This window comes from Diadema setosum, chromosome 2 (genome assembly GCF_964275005.1).
Source record: "Diadema setosum chromosome 2, eeDiaSeto1, whole genome shotgun sequence".
NCBI lineage: Eukaryota > Metazoa > Echinodermata > Echinoidea > Diadematoida > Diadematidae > Diadema > Diadema setosum.
In genome coordinates, this window is record NC_092686.1 from 37,202,612 (window position 1) to 37,225,021 (window position 22,410).

Consider the following 22,410-nt stretch of genomic DNA (forward strand, 5'->3'; position numbering starts at 1 on the left):
GAACGACAAAGCACGGTCTCTACGGAGCTCACTGTTTTGAACGCCGTGCTCTCCGCACGTTCAAAGGCAGCCAAGGCCATATCCAAAGGCTGTTCTGCATGGTTCCTCTCTTTATGTAGGAAAAATGTATGGAATGGGAGACGTTACCGCAAACCGGTATTTTTCTTATTATTCATTGGCATTCATTTTCTCGCTAAAATACCCATGGAAATTTATTTCTACGATAAGTTGCTACATTCCGCTGTGCATATTTTCATATCTTTTGCCGAGCAAGAAATAACAATTTAACGTTGTTTTCATAGGCCTACAGTTTTATAGCCAATTCAAGGGCTACATCTGGATAAGTGACTATTGTATCAATGAATATTTAAGACATAGCCTAATCAAGGCTTACATATTAAGATAAGTGATAATAAATTTCCTGTGTGAAAGAACAATGACAATTGGAATTATGGAGAAAGATAGCAGTTCAAAATGACAAGATCATACAGAGCGGAAGAGTACTGATGTATAAATTCCATTACATACAAAGTTAGATATTACAGCGTCAGACAAGGTATTTGCAGATCTTGATACCAGCAAAATGACCGCGGTCGTACCCCAAGGGTTGTATACAGTAAGGGAATTGGAGGGTTTTGCCCATTCCCATTCCTAGACTGTTACCCCAAACCCAGACTTTGTTTTTTTTTTACTTGGACATCACATTTTCAGATTTATCAGATATTGAGTAAGTCAGTCAACAATCAAAGAAATTATCCTTTTTTTTGGGGGGGGGGGGGTTGTTAATTGTGCTTTTCGAAATTTGGTTATCCTAGCATGACGCATGGCAAGGAGCAAAGTAATTTCGATTTAGCAATTCTATTTGTTTCTCGCTACTTGGATTTTTGTTTTTATACCTTGTGTCAGAGGGGATCGTTATGATAATTCTTCCCTGTTCCAGACTTATGAAATTCCACCAAAATGCAATTGCTCTGAAAATTCTGACAAATACTCTGCAACAAACACTAATTTGCTCCGTCGACATAGCTCTATTTGCATTTGCGGACATTTGCTACTCCCCAGTTATATCGAGGCTTGCTGACTTTCTGAAGTTGCATGGCGGTGACCAATAAAAACAAAACAGAAGAATAAAGCCGCCCCAAAACTCTCTCTTTTCGATTTAACGCCCATGATATACATCTGCGTGCCTATTTTGTGTTTGCTCATTAGTTTGTTTGAATTAAAATTAATGTTCGTTTTTCGTATATCTTTTGGTATGATTATCATGGCACTAACAATATTTCCTGTCACTTTATCCTTTCCATTAAGTGTCGAAGTAAATTTGCTCTGAAGAGTGCATGTTTGGTATATTTAGTAACATTAACTCACCCGTTTTGCACAATTATTAGTATTAAGAAGGATGTTTTGCTATCTCTCGTTGCGCTCTTATAAATTTTTGGTGAATACACTGTATGTAGATATCTCGCTATTGGCGTGTTGGTACTTAGGAGTTGTTTGTTGAGGTGTCAATGTCAAAATGATATCGAAATGTTGGTGGTGATAGCGGCTCTGATTATTTGGAGTAGTACAGAATATTTGATTACGAATATAGTAATCATGATTTTAACAAAGGGTGACAGATACGATTTCGCCGTTGATAGTGTCCTTTGAAATGCCGGGTTTTTTTTTATGCCTCCGCCACGAAGTGGTGCCGGAGGCATTATGTTTTCGGGTTGTCCGTCCGTCCGTACGTACGTCCGTACGTCCGTACGTCCGTACGTCCGTACGTCTGTACGTCCGTACGTCCGTCCGCTTTCGTTTACGCGATAACTTGAGTAATATTTACTGGAATTTTACCAAACTTGGTCCAAGTATGAAGTATGATGGGGCAACGATTTGATAAGATTTTGGGTGAAATCGGCTAAAGATCAAAGGTCAAAGGTCAAGGTCAAATCATGAAATTGTATCCGTTTACGCGATAACTCAAGACTGTATGGAGCAAATTTCACCAAACTTTGTTGGAGGATGATGTATGATGGGGCAATTACTTGATTAGTTTTTCAGTGAAATCGGACAGAGGTCAAAGGTCAAAGATCAAGGTCAAATCCTAAAATTTATCTGTTTATGTGATAACTCAAAACTGGATGAAGCAGCTTTCACCAAACTTGGTCCAAGGATGATGTATGATGGGACAATTAGTTGAGTAGATTCTAGTGACATTGACAAGAGGTCAAAGGTCAAAAGGTCAAGGTCAAATTCTAAAAATGTTGCTATTTCCCCCATATCTATGCAATACCCGCAGTTATTTTCTTGAAACTTAGTGTAGACATGTACTACTGCGTAAGGATTCTCCAGAGAGAGTTTCATGTCATAAGGTCAAAGGTCAAAAGGTCAAAGGTTAGGTGAAAATGTTGCAATATCACTTTTCTTGCAAATGGTTCAATGTATCTTCATGGAACATGGTACATATGCATGTACTGACTGGCAGGGATTATCTAGGGAATTTAGGGGTCATGGGTCAATAGTCAGGGGTTCAAAGGTCAAGGTCAACTCCTCAAAATGTTACTACTGTATTTCCCTCATACATGTATACTAGTATATGCAATGATTGCATTATTAGTTTTAAAAGTGTTTAATATATGTACATCTATTACTTGATGGAGATTCTCTTGGAAATTTCCAACCAGAAGGTCAAAGGTCAAAGGTTAAGGGTCAAAGGTCAGGTTTAAATGAAAAAAAAAATATTTTGTACTGTAATTACACTCTTTCTTCATACCTTGAAAATTATACTCAATGCATAAACTTATAATAAGGTCGGTCAGAAATCAAGTAAAAATTTTCAATTCCCCAAATACGTGTACCTGCACTCTTTAATAGACAATTATAGCAAACCCAGTTCGTGGAAAGTGAACATTCAAGATATTTCTGACAAACCTGTTATTTCGATATTTTGCCAGTTATTTGAAACTGTCATCACACATTGTCAAGACATTGTACTATACACCTATTGGGAGAATCATGCATTATGGCGGAGGCATCAGTCGCCGTAGCGACATTTCTAGTTTTTTTTCACTCTTTTCCCCTAAATATTCCCCAAAGTGTTTATCGCATAGTTGAGTAACAACTCTAAGAACACGAAGAATGCAACAGCTCGCGTGTGTGGAATGGGGATGCCCTCGCATTTGATAATGTGACAGTGGATGAAATATTGTTATTATCCCCAAAATAGCAAAAATTTGGAGAGGGAGGTGCTCCGCTGATACTGAAAATTAAACTTTGCTCACTATAAGTTTGATATCTTGTCTGATCACCTCCAAATTTAATGTCGTTTCCTGAAACTTATTACGCATATACGTTGTATAAGATAAATGTTTAATTTGTGTTAAAGTATTTTGGTTACCATGGCAACAAATAAACATAAGCAAGTTCTGTTTCACATTTTGACCCGTTCTTAGTTTCTTGTTACTTATTATTTTATGTATTCACAACATTAAATAATAAAATCTTATACTCAAAGGAAGTATGTTTGAAATAGCTACAGCGCCCTCTTGTGTTTTGTCTTGATTTTTTTTTTTTCTGTGGTAAACACCATTTTCTTAAGATTTGGACCTGTAAATGCTCCGAATAGGTCAAAATGAAGTTCAAATGTGTCTTAATATGTCTAGATAAAAATCAACAGCAAAAAACTAGTTGCAATCCGCCTTAACTGCCCGATATGATATGTCTTAAAATTGGTTAATTGAATATTATTCAATGGGATTCTCTTTGTTTTCTTTGTATATGGACAAATTGCTCCCTCTTTGTGGTTTCCAAGAAAAGTTTTGATGGTGCCATTTTGTAGAGTATGTCTTGATTTACATTTGTGCCACATATTCAGAGCAATTGATAGAAAAATATTGAAATTATAGAGGGAGCGGATTGTGCCCTCCATGGTTTACCGAGCTTAAAAAAGGTATTTGGAGTTTCATATAAGGGTTAACGGCTGATACTGAGACTAAGCTACTTCTCTGGAATTGCTATCATAGCAAAATATCATCTACAGATACATACCATTTCAAAATGCATAAGCAGATTTTGTCCCTTTAAGTGGTACCAATATCGTAAAAATCTGGTCTTGGCCCATGGACTATATCTGTGTAGAAGTATACGTTAATACCAAAAGTGGGTTTGTGTGTGTGTGTGTGCGTGTGTGTGTGTTCCTCAAGGATCTTTATTATGGCCCCTTCTTTTCCTTTGTTATATTAATGATATAACATATTCTTCTAAACTTTTGACTTTCATTCTATTTGCTGATGATTCGACTGTTTTGTTTTCTCATAAAGACCCCAAAATACTTTTTGAAAGTTAGTAAAAAATATTTTTTTTTTCTTTTTGCAATTGGATTCAAGCGAATAAATTATCGTTGAATATACAAAAAAAAAAAAAAAAAACTTATTACATGCTATTCAGTAATTCTTCAAAAACTTTTTTTCTGGACAAATTGTTTTTAATCGATCAAACACATCTTATACGTCGTGTACATTCAACAAAATTCTTGGGGCTTTCTATTGACGATCATTTGAATAAACTGATTTCAAGAAATGCAGGTGTTATTTATCAATTAAAGCAGTTTTTTTTTTCAATTGAAATATTTTTTATGATTTTGCCATATTCAAATTATGGAATATTAGCGTCTGGAAGCTCAGCTAGGATGAATATTGATAAGTTATTGGTTACTCAAAAGAGAGTTTTAAGATGTATCTATGGATGTAATTCATATGCACATACTGATCCACTTTTCTTAGATAGTAAAATTTTAAAAATAGATGAGTTGTATTCGATGAATTTATGAATTTTGATGTATAATTTGAATAATTGTGTTTTGCCTGACGTTTTGGAGTTCTTATTTAAGAAAAATAAAGAAATACATAGATATCCAACACGACAGAGTGATATGTTTCATATACCGAAAACTAGACTACGAATATTGCAGAATGCTTTTATTTACAATGGCCTAATATTTTTGAATTCTTTAGATAATGAAATACGACGAACTCCCGATTGGTATAACCCATTCAAACGTAAGCTTGAAAATAAACTTCTTTTGCAATACTCTGTTGATAATATGAATTATTATGATTAAGCAAATGATTTGAAATTATTAGTACTGATACAGATTATTCGGCATGATTGTAGAACAGATCCACATGGTTTCATTTTTCATTCTTTTCTTTCATATTTCTTTCCTCTTGCAGCTGCAGGGACCGTCATTGATACTGTCCCTATGACGGTTTTGTTGGTGTTTTCTCTTCTTCTTTCTCATTCTCTTTTCCTTGTTGTTGTTGTTGTTGTTGTTGTGTGTGTGTGTGTGTGTGTGTGTGTGCACGCACGCTTGTCCAGATGCACTTGCGTGCGTGTAGTGTGTGTGTGTGAGTGTAACTGCCTGTGTTTGACTTTCTTTCGGGGAACCTACTCCCACAAGCATATGCTTCTATGTAGGTTCCCACCACACCCAGTTTTATTTATCCGTCATGAATACTGTACAATGTACACCACATGTACTTGAGAATGATTTCAGTTGATTTTGTGCCATGTAAATGTTATTTGTATATACTGAACTTATAACTTATAATTTATGTGTTACTTTACATTGTCATGGATGGATGTTGTAAACACAACACTGTATGATTTGTGTGGAAACTTAATAAATGAAATGAAAAATGAAATGAAATGAACGACTACACTCCATCTGCAAAGAGGATTGTGCTCAGTGGAAGAAGAAGAAGAAGAAGCTTGTTTTCTGGGAGTTACATGCGTCTATTTGCAGTCGACAGCTACAATGTACACTCACTCTCATATTGAAATGACACCAACCACAAATAAATACCGGGATTATTTGAATTGCTTCTACATGTATCAAATATATTTTACACATCTGTATATTCTCTAGTTACAAACATGGTGTAAACACTCAATTATACAATGTACATTCACAATGTGCAGGGAATGCCTCGATTGAACATACCGGCGGTACACTGAATCTCGACACAAATTTTGACTACATGTACTCTGCATCCTCACATATTGCAGTAGGTACATGTACTTTCAATTACTGGTACACCGTTCACTATCATCTCGGTGTCTAATGTGATGAAAATGAAATACACGTGCACTCATCACACGCATTCTAATATTACTCTCTCACTGTTGGATATAGGTCCATTCTATCGATGTGTCATCTTTGTAAAGTCATACCTGTAAAACATCAAGTGTTTTGGGGATTTTTTTCATGTTATCATGGTAACAATGAATCCTGTATGGAAGTACAAATGAACAGACAGGCTTCTGTTTCTTCAAATTGCATTATGTACACACAAACAAAAATAAGACTCTGTCCACTATATGCACATTCTAAAATCATTTGACAGCATTACACATACTCATAGCATCACTTTTATGTGATTTTATGGTTTGTTTTTTTTTTTTTACCAACATTGCATAAATACAGGGCATTCCCATTTAATGGTACAAACATGGTTATAACAAAATATCACTTACAACGAAGTGAATATTCAGACGCCAATGTTATCCGCTTTGTTTTTTTTTTTAATTGTTTTCGGGGTTTTTTTTTATATCTTTTCGGTTATAACAAAATTTTGATATAACAAAAGAAAACTGCCAGTCTCGAAGACTTCATTATAACAAGAGTTGACTGCAAAAGTGACTGAAAATAATTATAGAGAAGAAGATATTGAGTTGCAACTTTAACATCTCATGCTAATCTTGGTATACTACAACTTCAAGGGCAAGGTTACAACATTTAACAGGAAATGTAGCAAAGAGGTGGCAAAATCTTTAGCAAGTACAGTACGGGGCCGGCGGAACTGGGGGGGGGGGGGCACTAGAAAGAAATAGATAGAAACCTGATGAAGTGTGAGTGCAGTAAGACTTTTCTTTCGCACTGAAGACTTTTTTTTTTTTTTTTTTTTTTTTTTACTTCTCAGCGGAAGAAACCCGGAAGTGGCACCAGAAGTTGCGATGAAGGCCTTTTTTTTTTTTTTTTTTTTTTTTGCTCGTTATCTCACAAAATCCGGAAGTGGGCTCCCCACTTTTGAAAACGTTCCGCCGACGGTGTAGTACAGCTGTATTGCTGTTTTCCCTTCATTTAGGCATAAGATTCTCAGATTAAGTGTGCTAAGAAATGCAGTACATGTATTAGACAAATCATGAATGTACTTTTTGAATGGTTAGTATCAAAGCCATGTACACAGTGTATAATACGTTCAACATGGTTACATGTTATACATTCCTAAAACTCTCTGGACCTGTGAAGAGGTTACATGAATTATCATTCTCCCACAGCCGACATGACACATTGGCAAACCAGTGTCCCTGTGTGACATGACATACAAAGTGTATACAAAAGTTGGGAATCTTCCAGGATGCTTTGTAAGACTACATTGTAGAGATATAAAGGATGCCATCTCAGTGCAGTGAATGGACAGCAAACAAAAATAACGAGATATGAAACTCGTCAGACTGACGAGTTAGGTGATACGCTTGGGGTCATCAGATGTCGGTCATCTGTGATCGACAAAGAAAAGAATGTGATATAGGCACATTGAAGTTATATTGAGCGTGCATGCAAAACCGTTTCTCTAACCTCTCGGCCACAGGACATCCACGGAAATGGTAAGGCAAAAAAGAAATGTATAGATATTACAGGGAGAAAAGTCAATGCCCACTCAACCAACGTGGCCGCGTGAACATGTATTGCATTGCTAGACGGAAATGCGGCCTTGTAACCATGGTAACTACTGATGTCGCTATGCCATTTCTGGCAACTTGGGAAAAATACGTGCCGTAAGGCTTGTGCCGAAAGGGTGGGTTGGGTGGTGGCGCGTCGCGTTAATGGGAACACCACCCTTCGTCCAAAGCCCCCCCGGTTTTGCCCGAAAGGGTGCGTTGGGAGCGTTGGGTCGCGTCGCGTTGACTGGAACCCCACCCTTCATCCAAAGCCCCCCCCCCCCCCCCGATTTTGCCGAAAGGGTGCGTTGGTACTTTTTCTCATGTAATATTAAAAGACGAGTTTTGAATTTATATTTAACCTTCAAACAACCATTTCAAAGAGGCTATCGTCCGGATCGGTTTACACTCTATTACCACTTGGTCTACAGCCAGTTGGTCTAATAGACTGTTTGATATCAGTTGGTCTAATAACCAGTTGGTCTGGTCATCATTTCGTCCAATTACTGTTTGGTCTAATTGTTATTTGGTTTAATTACTATTTGGTCTACAGTCAATTCGTCTAATAATAGCCATTTGGTCTATTTTTGGTCTAACACCAATTTATATCATCAAATACCGACTTGGTCTATTATGAGTTGGTTTAATTCCATTTCGTCTAATCATCAAATGGTCTAAAATAAAACCAAATTTGTCCTATATAAATTTGGTGTACACATCATTAATTTTGGTCCATTGCCCACAGTTGGTCTAGCCTTAGTCTGTCTATCATCATTTAGTCTACACCCATTTAGTCTAATAACCATTGATCTTATTGTCATTTGGTCTAATAGCCAGCCTCCTGGTCTAATCAGGTACCATTTGGTCCAATCATCGTTTCGTCTATATGACCAACTGGGTTATTATTACTATTATTATTATTTTTTATTATGTTTTATTTTATTTTTATTTATTTTTTTTTTTTTTGGAGGGGGGCTTTTTCTACGACTACGGACTACCCTCTGACCCTTCATTGAGGGAGAAAAAAAAAATATGTTCATACACATGAAATAAGATTAGGGTAAAGTTTAGGGTCCCTCGCCCCTCCCCCATGGTGCCAGGCCAGCACCCCCAGCAGCTGGACTATAGATAAGCCACTGATTATCCACATGATCCATGCCCTGTAATGTAAAACAGAAACGGATATTAGACCAAATGGATCTTGGACCAAATGAACATTGGACGAACTAAATATTAGATCCGGACGATAGCCTCTTAGAAATGGTTGTTTGAAGGTTAAATATAAATTCAAAACTCGTCTTTTAATATTACATGAGAAAAAGTACCAACGCACCCTTTCGGCAAAACCGGGGGGGGGGGGGGCTTTGGACGAAGGGTGGGGTTCCAGTCAACGCGACGCGACCCAACGCTCCCAACGCATCCTTTCGGCAAAACCGGGGGGGGGGGGGGGGGGCTTTGGACGAAGGGTGGTGTTCCCATTAACGCGACGCGCCACCACCCAACCCACCCTTTCGGCACAAGCCGTGCCGTAAACATAAAACCTATAATCGGCTGGTTTTGATACCTTGCCTTTAATCACAATTTTCAGTGTGATGACGTCATCACAGTACAAAACAATGACATGGTCTTGAAAGACAATTGTTCAAAGTACAACACCTCCGTCGTCGTCATTACATACTATGATCGGTTTGACAAAGTCAGCCTGCAAAATTTTGCAGCAGTCGAAGTAATATGGTCTCCAACACAAAGAGGGATATGGTGTGTGTGTGTGTGTGTATAGGTGCGTTTATATACGAATGTGATTTCTACATGGACGAATATGTAATACAAAATTGAAGAAAAAAAAAAGTAAAATAGCTAAGTATTTTGTTTCGTGATCTTGTGGGGTTCGAACCCGCACGTGTGCAACCTCACGTCTCTGAGACGTCGCCTTTATCCTCTCGGCCATACGTCTCGACGAGAAAATATGAGGAACGTAAACTTATGTACGTGAAAGATGAATCAGGAATCGTTTTGTCCACATTCCATTCTCATTTTCAGTTTTAAACTGCAAAATTGTCAAACTGATGAGGAGATTTCAAAGAATAGAATGCATGATTACTGCAGCTTATTGTCTCAGTTACCACATACTTAAGTTACAGAGGAAATGGAGCAAAATCAGCTGAGATAAAGGTGCTTAAACGTTGTCAAGTCAATGCACATTAAAAAAAAATCACCTCCCATAGACATAACACGTAAACTTGTCTGATTTTGAGTCTTTACCTTTAATAACAATTTGAAGTATGATGGTAAGTCTTCTCGAACCAAGAGTGTGGAACGTAAGCTTCTACGTGAAAGATGAATCATGACGATCACCCGTGACCGACACATCTTCAAAGGGATCAGTTATTAGAAGTGGAAGCCCCCGCGCCAAGCATATTGTCTCAGCAATTCCAAAGCAATGATACCCTTACATTTAGGCATACCATAATTTCCCTCTGAAATCAATGGTAGGTATTATTCATGTACAATTGCTTGCCTTGTCCATAAACTTTCCTTTACAAACTTTCAGTGAAACGTGTCATAACATAATTCTGTAACTCCATTAGCAGGGATTGACTACATAAAGAAAGATATATCAAATTGAACGCTTAGCGCGTATAACTAAGGGGGATTTTAGCCTGATGCTCTGTTCTTCACTGCTCAGATACCAACAACACTCATTACCTACGGCTACGTATAGAGAAACAGCCATGACGAAAATAAGTTTTCCTTTTCTTTGGCAGATAGACACACAACCCCTTTAAACCACACTATAATTGACATGGAGGGACATGAAAAAGTCCATTACTACTGCTAAACAGTGATGTCTTCTACTCATGTGGCACAAGATAGCTCTATAGCAACATAAAACCTGTCTACAACTCCGTTATTGCGTCAAACAATAACATCCTGGAATTTCAAAGAGATGAGCGAGACGCCATACACCTGGCCTAGAGTTAATTCATTCAGTTGCCATTCCTGCTCCAGTTGAGTTATGTGAATTATTTTCCGACCTGTCTTGTGACAGTGTAACAGGAACAAACGTAGAGAAAAGGAAAGAGAAAAAGGAAAGGTGGCAAGCGGGGCACTGTACCAAGGGCAATTTAAACAATACGTATGATAAATGAAGCAAATCCAACCTCCAGCCTCCGACAAAAAAAAAAGGAACTTGAGTGACTGTGTGTCGTGGGGTAGTATAATTGATAAGATAATACGATAAATGACATCGATCGGAATAAAGCTGAACTGCCAAAAGAAAAACAAAGAAAGAGAGAGAGAAAAAAATGATAGCGTCCTGCGGGTCTCGAACATCTCGTTCTAAGGTAGTGCATAATGACCATGCAGCGCGATAAGCGACTATAAAGCCACACGGCTGTACCGAAGATTGGATGTGAAATGTATCTTTAATATATATATATATATATATATATATATATATATTTATCTTAAATCTTTATACCATTTACAACATGAAAAAGATCATTACTACTACTAAACAGTGATGCCTTCCATTAATGTGGCACAAGATACCTCTATAGCAACATAAAACCTGTCTACAACTCCGTTATTGAGTCAAACAATAACAACCTGGAATTTCAAAGAGATGAGCGAGACGCCATACACCTGGCCTAGAGTTAATCGATTCAGCTCCCATTCCTGCAAGTTATTTAAACGTACATGTTCCTACCTATCCTGTTACAGTATAACAATAACCAATGAAGAGAAAAGGAAAGAGCAAACGAAAGGTGGCAAGCGGGACACTGTAACACGGGGCAATTTACAACATTAAATGTGACAAAATTAATGAAGCAAACCCAATCTCCAAACTCCAATACAAAACAAGGGAAATAGAGCAGCCGTGTTCACGGGTAGGTACACTTGATAAAATAATATGATAAATGACATCGGAGTAAAGCTGAACTGCCCAAAAAAAAAAAAAAAAAAAAAAAAAAAAGGAGAGAAAAAGAAAGAACGGACAAAAAGTCCTGCGGGAGTCGAACTTCTCACCTTCCGGTAAGGCGTTATGAACACCCAGCGCGCTAAGCGATTATGCCACACGGCTGTCCTGAAGATTGAGTGCGAAACTTAAATCTAAATACCATTGTGAATGTGTTGACTTGTGATGGCGCTATTCAACTTCTCACAAGTGGCAGCGTGGATTCGATCAATATACAGTTGCAAAGAAAAATTGGGAATCGTTCTGTACAGATTGCATTCTCATTTTCAGTTTTAAACTACAAAATTATCAACCTGATGAGGAGATTTGAAAACATAAAATGCATGATTACTAAAGCTTATTGTCTCAGCTACAACATACGTATGTTTCAGAGGAAATGGAGCAAAATCAGATGAGGTAAATGTGCTTAAACGTTGTCAAGTCAATGCATGGTTTAAAAAAAAATCACCTCCCATAGACATAACACGTAAACTTGTCTGATTTTGAGTCTTTACCTTTAATCACAATTTCTAGTATGATGACGTCATCATATTTCAAAACCATCACATGGACTTGAGAGGCAAATGTTCAAAGTACAATATATCTGAATTTGGGATAATATTGAGCTTAAACAACAGAGATACGAGCAAATGAATGTCAGAAACAGTACCTCAAAAAAATCAATTCCACTTTTTTTTTATTTAAAATGACGATATGATGACGTCATCGCGTTTTCCTGGCAATATTGATGCTTGGAATGTTATTTACAATTCATATACTTTTGTAATATGCAATAGAAATATAGGGTCAACGGACGATTTAAAGAGCTATGGCGAAATAAACAAAGACATGTTTTTTCACTATATTTGCAGAAAGACGCGCACGCGGAATTTCAACTTTGACGCCAGTGCATTCCTTTGTTATAGGTCGAAATCGATCGGAAATCAATGGATATTGTTACTCAAAGTATCAGGAATCCAAATCAGCCAAAAAAATTGCATTTTCATGTTGCTTACGGGCTCTGCGCGCGAAATTGCGCAGACGGACGCGCACGCGAGAAAATGTTTGAAACGCTTAAAATTGTCAGAAACTTCGAGATTTCCCATTGGGAAGTCGTTTTGAGCCTTTTAAAATTTTGACGCGCGCTTACGTGCGCGTAATGATGACCTGTGTAACTAGCGTTAAGAAGTAAGATAGAGCGTGACCTGAACTTCATGTCCACCGAAAATGATACAGAAATGACATCTAGTTATGAAGTTATGATCGATCATGTGACAAGGTCCGAAAATCACAAAATGGCGCCTAGATGACGTCATAGATATGTTACTGTCATGAAAACCTTATTGTGGCTAGATTTTGTCATGAGACATGTTGACTGAAAATGTCATGTTATTTCGTAATGTCATTCTTGAGATATTGACGACACAAAATTGTCCAGAAAGAAAGAAGAATAAAAAAAAATAAAGAGAGATTTTGACAATCACAATAGGTGATACGCTGATAGCGTATCACCTAATAATCTTTTCAAAAAGGAGTATGGGTACATCGTTGTATAGCACACACTGGTCCTCCACTCACATCAACCAATCTCCTATCATCTGCCGTATTTAACCAAATACAGTTGTATGAACGCAATCAACCAAACTGATGGTTTAGGGAGTGACAGTTAAAGATACAGTACATGTATAATGAAGTTTTGGGTTTCCTGGAAATCCTCCTTGTTTGTTAGTTTTTGGTATGTATTTCATACGAAAGCACACATCATTTGACTAAGACCATGGTCTTTATACGCTTCCAAATGCTGATATGAAGTAAAAACAATAGAGTCACCTTTGTATCAATTTAATACACCACACTCATTGTAGTACAATCACACTACAGGTCTGTTTGCTTTGTTTTGTTTTGTTTTGTTTGTTGTTTTTTTTAATAGATATGGCATTGTCACATATGATGATATTACAGCCTGCTTGTGCTTAGTGTAGAATGTACCATGTAGAGGATTGATTTGGAAATTACAGGTACTCCATACTGTCAAAAGACATCTTATTGATGCAGAGGAGGACATTATAGGCTGACAATCATTTTCAAGTTGAAATGTTGTCCAAATACAGGTATAACTAATGATATCAGAACTAACTCAAAGTGTACATAGTACTTAAATGACAGACAAGTGCATTCTGCTGCACGATAAATCTAGTACATGACACATACAAAAGTGTATTTTTTATTTATTATAAATGCAGTATGGCATGTATTCAAAAGAACATCAGTGTCATAGTGTCATATAACTTTGCCATGAATTCCTGGGATTATTTTAACAACTATCAACCACTCAATGTCTGAAAATTTCACATAATTATACATGAGAATGTTTCTATGTCGAACTCCTTGGGCCCATTGTAGAACTCAATTTGCTACATATCAATGTTGTGTGACATCAGAGTTTGAAAAGCTGTAAGACTGAAAGAAACTCTGAACTCTGGAACAACAGAGCAACAACAAAGCAATTTATCTTGTAATGTGAGCCTACTGTATGATGTAAATGTACAACAGATATCAGGGGATTTACATTGTATTCTCTGCACAGATATAAGTAGAACTACTGTACTACTTTTACACTGTACTGATTTCTTGCCTCACTTCTAAACAGAAAACAGGTATAACATCCATGCAAATTTCAAATTCAGGATCAACCTTCCATCTGACACCACATAGATTAATCTACACATGGGACCACTGATTATCATCACAGTGAAGAATGACATTTTTACAATATTACATGTACTGTTATATGGCAACTGGTTAGTTAAAATCTCATTATTTCAATACAAATACGGCTTTTCATTGGCTTTGACTGGGACTGACCCCTTGGTAAATTCTGTTCTGTTCTTTTTTTTTTTTTTTTTAATGGACAACTAGCAACATAACTTAGGAAAGAAAAGAAAGTACACAACATTACAGAAGTAACTTGCAAAAAAAGTAGATCTATATATTGCAATGGTTTTCTAACTGAAGTATTCTAAGCTTGCCTTTGCCTTTTCCATTTCATGAAGAAATGAGTAGAACTCAGGCACTGACAACTCTGTGAGGGAGACAAAAGAAGATGAAATGAAACTGAATTAAGTCAGATCCTCTGTAAAACCATGTTAAGGCCTTAACAACATTCAAACATTAGAATCCAAGAATCTTCAGGAATGAAGGAGGGATAGTGATCTAATTAGAAGAGGAAACGGAAGAAGAATAGTCTAAGTCTTGTCTGTTACTCCTATCAACTTTCTATGCTTTAGGAGCCAGTGGCTGCTGAGGGCTAATAATATCATAATTTATATCTCACACTTACCTCTACTGCAGAAATGGGAACTGACACTATGATATTGCTTGTTTTTCATTTTCCCTCTGCTTTGATGAAGTCTTACCTAACTGCTTGACCATGGTTGACCTCTTTTGCAAAAAAATATAAGCAAATATTGTGATCCTTGGATCATATTCCAGTACCACTTTGATTTACATAAATGGTAAGCTCAGGAAAATTAACATTTCTTAATCCATTTCTGGGCCAGCCATATCAAGTACACTCAAGTTGTAACACTCTACTGCAGCAATTAAATGATGATTGGCATGGTATCCTTTATAAATAAAACCAACGACTCTAGTTCTTCACTTGTTGGTAAGTTTAAGAAATACATTAGACAGAAAGAAACATGATGAGCAAAAGTTTTATATTTAGACACTGTATATAACAACCGCCCCCCCCCCCAAAAAAAAAAAAAAAAAATGCACAAACACATATAAATCCAGTGTAGAGAAAAACTTACCCATGTAGACATTTTCTGTCTTGTTGCCCTTGTTTACAACTAGCTTCATCTGGATAAATGTACTCCCAACCTGCTGTAACTCACTACTTGCTGCCGTCACTGTCACAAATCATGTAGAGAAGAATGAAATATGAAAGTGCAATTTCTAGGTCAAATGTCACATGACCAAAATGTTACAGTAGTGGTACACTTTAATACAATAAGTGAGGTGCTCTGGTAACAGCACAGAAGGCTTGCATCATACAAATGTAGCATGCAGGCAAAAGTTGTACAGTGCACTCCCATTATAACGAACACATTTATAGCGAAATTCTGGTTACAACAAAATAAAAATTCAGGCCACAACATTATCCAATCTATGTACACATATTTTTATTGTTTATTTTGTTCAGTTATAACGAAATTTCGATATAACGAAAGAAAATCACCTGGTTCCTGAGGATTTTGTTATAATGGGAGTCCACTGTAACAAAAAAGTAAACTGTTCATACATTCCCCCCCCCCCCCCTTATGCATATATGATGTTGAGCCTATCACTATCAAAAGCAGGTACCTGTAGAAATACACATGAAGTACCATACTTGTATCAACCTCTTAAATCTGTGTTTCATCACCATCAATTTTTGTCAGCACAGTCACAAGTAAAAATCTTGAAGCTTGGCTGGTGAAACCTTTCCTCAAGTCCTAAACATCTTCAATACCTGGTTTTGCTTGGATTTCATACTGATCAAAGGAAACTTTTCTCCCTTTTCAATGTAATATTTACTTTATATACTAGAAGCCTGTGCATAAAGCTTCAAGTTTACAGTTCCGCAACTGGTGATGTCATCACAATAAGGATAAATCTTCTCTAAAAATGCAGAAAGCTGGAAAAACACAACTTCTGTGACTGTGGTTTGGGCTTCTCACCTCCAAATTTCCACTCCATGTCTACCAGCTGATTCACCATCAACGTTTGTCCCACAGCGCTCCGGGAGAGCCCCACCAGGTTACTTTTCCACTGACAGAGATTGAACAACAGTACAATAACAGTGAGAGTGATCCATATCATGGTCTGCATCACAAAATTCTCAAAAACTAGCCAGGATATGGATCTTTAGTTAAGGCAGACTCTGAAAGAGTAGGCTCCAAGCTTTATAATGATATATATATATATATAACTCCATACAAATGGACTTTCCTAACCTATCTAAATAATGGAAAGAAAGTACACACTCTAACAAAGAGTTAACTGAGAAAAAAAAAAAGGCTTTGAAATTGAAGGTCTATTCAAGTTGTTTAATCTCACCGTTCTGTGTTCTGTGCCATGAATTGGACAAAAAACAGAATGTAAAACTCTCTCACAACCAAGATGAAGGAATTATCAAATTGAGCTGAAATTGTCCATATACAGTACTCATTAAGCACAGTCTATTCATGACTGATACCAACTTTGAATGCAGTAGCTCCATTTGGCTAAAGTTATTAGAGTCCAAGTAGGGAGGGTGTAAACAAAGTGTTTAAGAAAAACTGCAGAAGACACAATTTTCCATTGGCATTATGACCCAAATTGTATACTTGTGTAGAAGAAGAGTCGCTCTTTCAAAAAATATGAAACACAGAAGATTCACTAGGTTGACTAATTTTCTTATTTTGAAGTACAAGCAACTGGACCTCATGGAAGACCAGCTACAATGTAGTGTAGCTGAATAATGGTCTGGCCAGCCCATCTTGTCTGATGGAAATGAAAACAAACATATCAAACTTGGAATGAACATCGTACTACATGTACCTCAAACTATTTATTTCCTCATCATCTGTCATATCTGATGAACCACAACCATATACTGTAAAAGTGGATATTTTTGTGCAACTAATTTTTCGCGCTTCGCCGCATAAGAAGAGTTACGCATGTTTTTAATTCCGCAGGATCAAGACATCAATTACAGGAACATATGGCAAGCAAAAATATTTGCGTGCTTTTATTTTCGCGCTGGTTTCTGATTGCGCGAAATGCGCGAAAATTTCAACACCGCAAAAATTTCCACTTTTACAGTACTTCTGGAGTTACTGCATCCCTAGCAAGGTTTCGACAACAGCCATGTATGATATCAACCTCTGACCCCTGAACTTTGTCTTGACAACACATATCACTTTCTGCAGACCACTACTGTATACCAGTCATGGACTACAGACCTTGCTGTTACAGTAGAGGCAGACACGCAATGCTATTGTCGCATGAAAATATCACATCCACTACAATCCAGTTACCTTTTCCGATACATGACTTGATTTCTCCTCTGATAGGCCTGTTTGTGAAAGACAGAATGGATGAATACTATCAGTATGCCAGACATGAAATTACAATATGCCAGATACACAATCACATTGAAATTTTCACCATATCAGTTCTGACAAAGCTTTAGATTTCTTTTTCAAGACAACATATTATAGTTACAAGAGGACTTCTGTTTGGTGCATAACTGAAGGGATCCAAGATACAAAATACTGCTTATAAATCAGTTTTAATTGGATTGTTGAGTTGATGCTATCACTTGCAAAATGGAATCTGCTTACATTGTGTGATGGTCCCTAGCATCGCATTCAATCAATTAAGTAAACACTGTAACTTATGTCTTGTCACTCAAAATGGAATTTGCTTACTTGTGCAATGGTCTCTAACAGCACATTCAAGGAATTACGTAAACACTGTAACTTACATCTTGTAACTCAAAATGGAATTTGCTTACTTGTGAAATGGTCTCTAGCAGCACATTCAAGGAATAAAGCACACACTGTAACTCGCATCTCATCATATCATAAAATTGAAATTAATATAATGTATACTCTTCTGGTTTGTCACTATTTAAAGAGAGAAAGAGAGAGGGGGAAGAAAGATACCCTGCTGATACTATTCACGTTTGTCCATGCATTCTCAAACCTACTATGATTTATACAGACAATACTTAACATCATCTAAAGAACTGGTTACAAATTTTGAGAAAGTGCTATATAATCACAAATATGCACAAAGTGAACATCTACATATGTCATGACATACCCAAGTTGATGAAATCTTCCTTTAAGTCACTAGGACTAAGATTCCTCCTCACTGCACCTGTAATTCACAAAATGAAAATAATTACGCAGAAATGTTGAATCTGAAACTCCAATTTGCACTGGAGCTGATTATTGTATGCAAAACTGAACTTAATCAAGTTTCACTTGCATACAACATTATTAGTGAGAAGAGTCATTGTCAATCACAACCCAAACTCCTTTGAAATCAAAGTGGACCTCACATACATTGTACTGTATACACTGTTATTTTCGTGTAAAGATATTTTCGTGTAAAGATATTTTCGCGATTGATGAGGTTGCAGACATTTTCGTGAGATATTGTTTTCACGAATCAACGCCAATGCTTACGTTAATGTTCTATTACTAAAGCGCATGGAGACAATTCGCATGTTGTTAAATTCGCAATCCAACTGTGATACGCAAAATTCGCGAAAATTAAACCCTCGCGAAAATAACAGCTTATACAGTACACGTGATATGAATATATCCTAGCCAAATATTCTTATCCATAGCTGCTACTTTGTTCAGTCAATCTAAACAGCACTGGATGAATTGCAATTGAGCCCAAAAACTTTGAAAGATTGGTAACACTTACTGTAAGGCACAGCGAGAAGGCTCTTCACAACATTTCTCAGGGCGGGGCCACTCACTCCCTGTTCATCAGCAAAGTCATCAAGCTGGCTCAGTAATCTGCTGGACTGTTGAATCAATCACAAAGAACACATGTCAATCTCTGGACTGGTAACACTCATTCATATGGAAAACTTTAGCCACATTTGCTTCATTTGGTGAGGCAGTGCAATCTGTGTGCACTCGCCGACAGCCTAGTCGTGAATGCACCCAGGCGTGCATTGTGCAGAGAGCCTGGGTTAGTCCAAACAGTCAAATGGGGGTAATCAGTGCGAACGGAGGGACACGTAATTTGTAAAATCCGTCGCGTTGTACATGTGCTGATCCGTGATCTCGTGCATACATGCATATACTGTACGTGTTACTAGTTCTTTGAGATTTTCCACCTCCCTGCTTTGAGCTTATTATTACATGTATATTCCAAAATACACATCATCATCAGGCCAGAGCGAGTCAATCCAGCACGAGCTGCTGCTTGTCCGCAGATGAACGTGACACAAAAATCCCTTCGTTACAATGGCAGAGTCCATATGCATGTCGAGTACAAACATGACAAGCAAGTACGCTGAGATTTCACGAAGCTCAATTACATGAAAATTTAGGCAAAAAAAATCGATGTCACAACTTCCAAAGAGAATCAATGGAGTCAGAAATCTTCTGACTCACCATCAACGCAATTTCCAGTTAAAAAGTCAGATAAAATTCCATAAATCTAGGATAAATCGACGGCAAAGCCAACTCCGAAGCACCGTGTAGACATCGGACTCGTCGCACATTCACGCACTCGTGTGCGTTCATCCGTAAGTCTATGGAATTGCTACACAAAGGATCGGCCACGTACGTGCAGAGATTAGCCAGGTTTTAGTCAGAAATGAGAAACTTTCTTTGATTTGACGGCAAAATGGCCCCAAGTTCCTATACACCGATCAAAACAAGTTTTATACCATTTGAAAGCTTGCTCATTATACAATATTTTGGCGTGCGAGGGTAATCGATAGAACAAAGAACCAGCTTTTGAGGCGTGTTTACATTGCGCAATGTCAGCTGAAAGACGGTGATTTCTGCTGAATCGCCATAGGCTTGGGCAGTTTTTTGAGATTTGAAGTGTAACTTTAATAAAAAATGGCCCTAATTTCCCGATTCTCAATCATTTTGAGAATATATTCATTACAAAGCTTAAAGTCTAAACTTTAATTTGCAGGGCGAGGGTTTTTGACACACCATCGCATTTTTTCTGTACACGAGTTTCTTTGCATATAGAGGGGTACTTTGAGCGATTTTTTACGTGTTATACAGCTTTCGTGCGGGCGGCGAGGTAAAATGAAACACACTTTTCCATATGTCTTTTCTTCACCACTGTATTAGAAAACATCTGCAATACATTTAGGTGAACTACAAGTACCATTCTATGAGATTGTACACAGTAACGCCAATATGAATGGGTAGAAAGCAATTTTATTAACTTTTGAACAACTTTTGCCACAGTCCACGTTGGCTTTATACACAGGCATAGTGCTACACTAGCAAATAAAATTATGGCACAAATTTACTGTTTTGGGAATTCCTGTGTTCTTCATTCACTTGTTTATACATAAATTATAGGTTGGTGTTTTGTGTACTTGAGCACAACTTGAGGATGTTTACTTCATCCAAATCTATGGCAAACATGCTAATTTTTCACACAAAATATCCCAATATTGAATAAAGTGAATGCAATGCATTTTAAGCTCACATTATCTGATTATCTTTAATGCCTAATGCCAATGGTTGATTCCATCACTTACCGTATTGGGCTCCAGAAGAAAGCTAAAGACGATGGTCACTAATTGGGAAAATTGCTGAAAAAAAAGCACAATGAAAGCACTAACGTTAGACATATGAATATGAAGCAGTGCAAGCCAGTTTTATACGCCTCATCAGATCAGACCCACACAACAAATCTCAGTGATCTCACACACATTACGGCTTGGACATCTTTACTTACACCAAAATATATACATGGGGCAATGCATTAGTTAGTTCGTGGATATTGTCACTAAAACTAAGGTAGCTGCCGTTAAAATTAACGGTTATTTAGTGGATTGAAGACATGAACAGTACTTACAAGGGGAACCGACTTACCTCTTCATTAAATTTGTTGAGACTCTGTATGTCTGAAAACATAGAGTCAGTAGGTGTTTCCGACGTGAAGTGGAAGGAGCTCGCCATGTTGCAATCAGTCGTTTAGCGAGGGTATGGAGGCCTCTCCCCCTTCGCTATGCATATGATCGCCCGACCGACTGCTTTTGCTCTGCTGCTGTCTTGAAAAGGGCTCCACCCCAGGTGTAATAGGTATAGCTATTAAGATTTTTCACATCAGAGATTAACTAATTTGTATGTTTTTTAACACATAGCCAAATAGGAGATAAGATCTATCTATCTATCTATCTATTTATTTATTTATCTATCTATCTATTCATCTTTCATCGATCTTTCTATCTATCAATATCTATCTCTCTCTATATATAATTATATCTCTATCTATCTATATATCTATCCGTCCATCCATCCATCTATCCAGATCTATCTATCTATCTATCTATCTATCTATCTATCTATCTATCTATCTATCTATCTATCTATCTATCTATCTATCTCTATATTATAATTATATCTCTATCTATCTATCTCATCCATCCATCTATCTATCCATCCATCCATCCATCCATCCATCAATCTATCTATCTGGCTATCTATCTTACCAATCTCTCTATCTTTCGGTGTGCCTACAAGATATCTGTACATTCAACCATCCATGTTTAACCCAACCCGTATCTGGAGGACCCTGCAGTAGTAATTCCTGCAACTTATCCTGACCGGACGAGGGAAATAGTACCTACGTATACTATACTTCAATTTCAGGTTTTCAGTCATGTTACCTCATCTTCTGCAGTATTATTTTGGGCTGGAACAGAAATGTGGCTTTGCAAAAAGAGCTTGGGAAGATCACTGATGAAGAGGAATGGTGTAGGGAAACTAAATTGGATGTGTTGGTATTCTGCAGCAGAAATGTCATTGCAAATGGTCGACATAATAGTCTGACTCTGGTTTACATAAATCTAGTTCATCGTTATGTTTTCACCCGCCAACCGTGCCCGCGTAAACGAATCATAAAGGCACGATTCAAGGAAGACGGGGGGGGGGGGGGGAGTATAAAGTTTATCGCAGCCCTCTTTGATTTTCTAATATCATTTCCTCTCGTTT

At 37.3% G+C, this 22,410-nt stretch overlaps 1 protein-coding gene across 2 annotated transcripts; it reads right to left on the reverse strand.

Moving 5' to 3' along the window:
- Nucleotides 1-5,859: 5,859 nt before the first annotated feature.
- LOC140242348 (COMM domain-containing protein 7-like) lies at nucleotides 5,860-21,400 on the reverse strand. Of its 2 annotated transcripts, XM_072322091.1 has the most exons (9): nucleotides 21,289-21,400; nucleotides 20,952-21,005; nucleotides 19,133-19,235; nucleotides 18,518-18,574; nucleotides 17,728-17,765; nucleotides 16,387-16,477; nucleotides 15,478-15,576; nucleotides 14,692-14,744; nucleotides 5,860-7,542 (listed from the first exon to the last, which is right to left on the reverse strand). In XM_072322091.1, exons 1-9 carry the CDS (start codon nucleotides 21,373-21,375, stop codon nucleotides 7,528-7,530), a joined length of 597 nt encoding a protein of 198 aa, XP_072178192.1. In that variant the 5' UTR covers nucleotides 21,376-21,400; the 3' UTR covers nucleotides 5,860-7,527. The 2 variants fall into 2 exon arrangements, with proteins under 2 accessions (XP_072178192.1, XP_072178188.1); XM_072322087.1 differs by lacking the exon at nucleotides 5,860-7,542 and having other exon boundaries at nucleotides 14,549-14,744.
- Nucleotides 21,401-22,410: the final 1,010 nt, after the last annotated feature.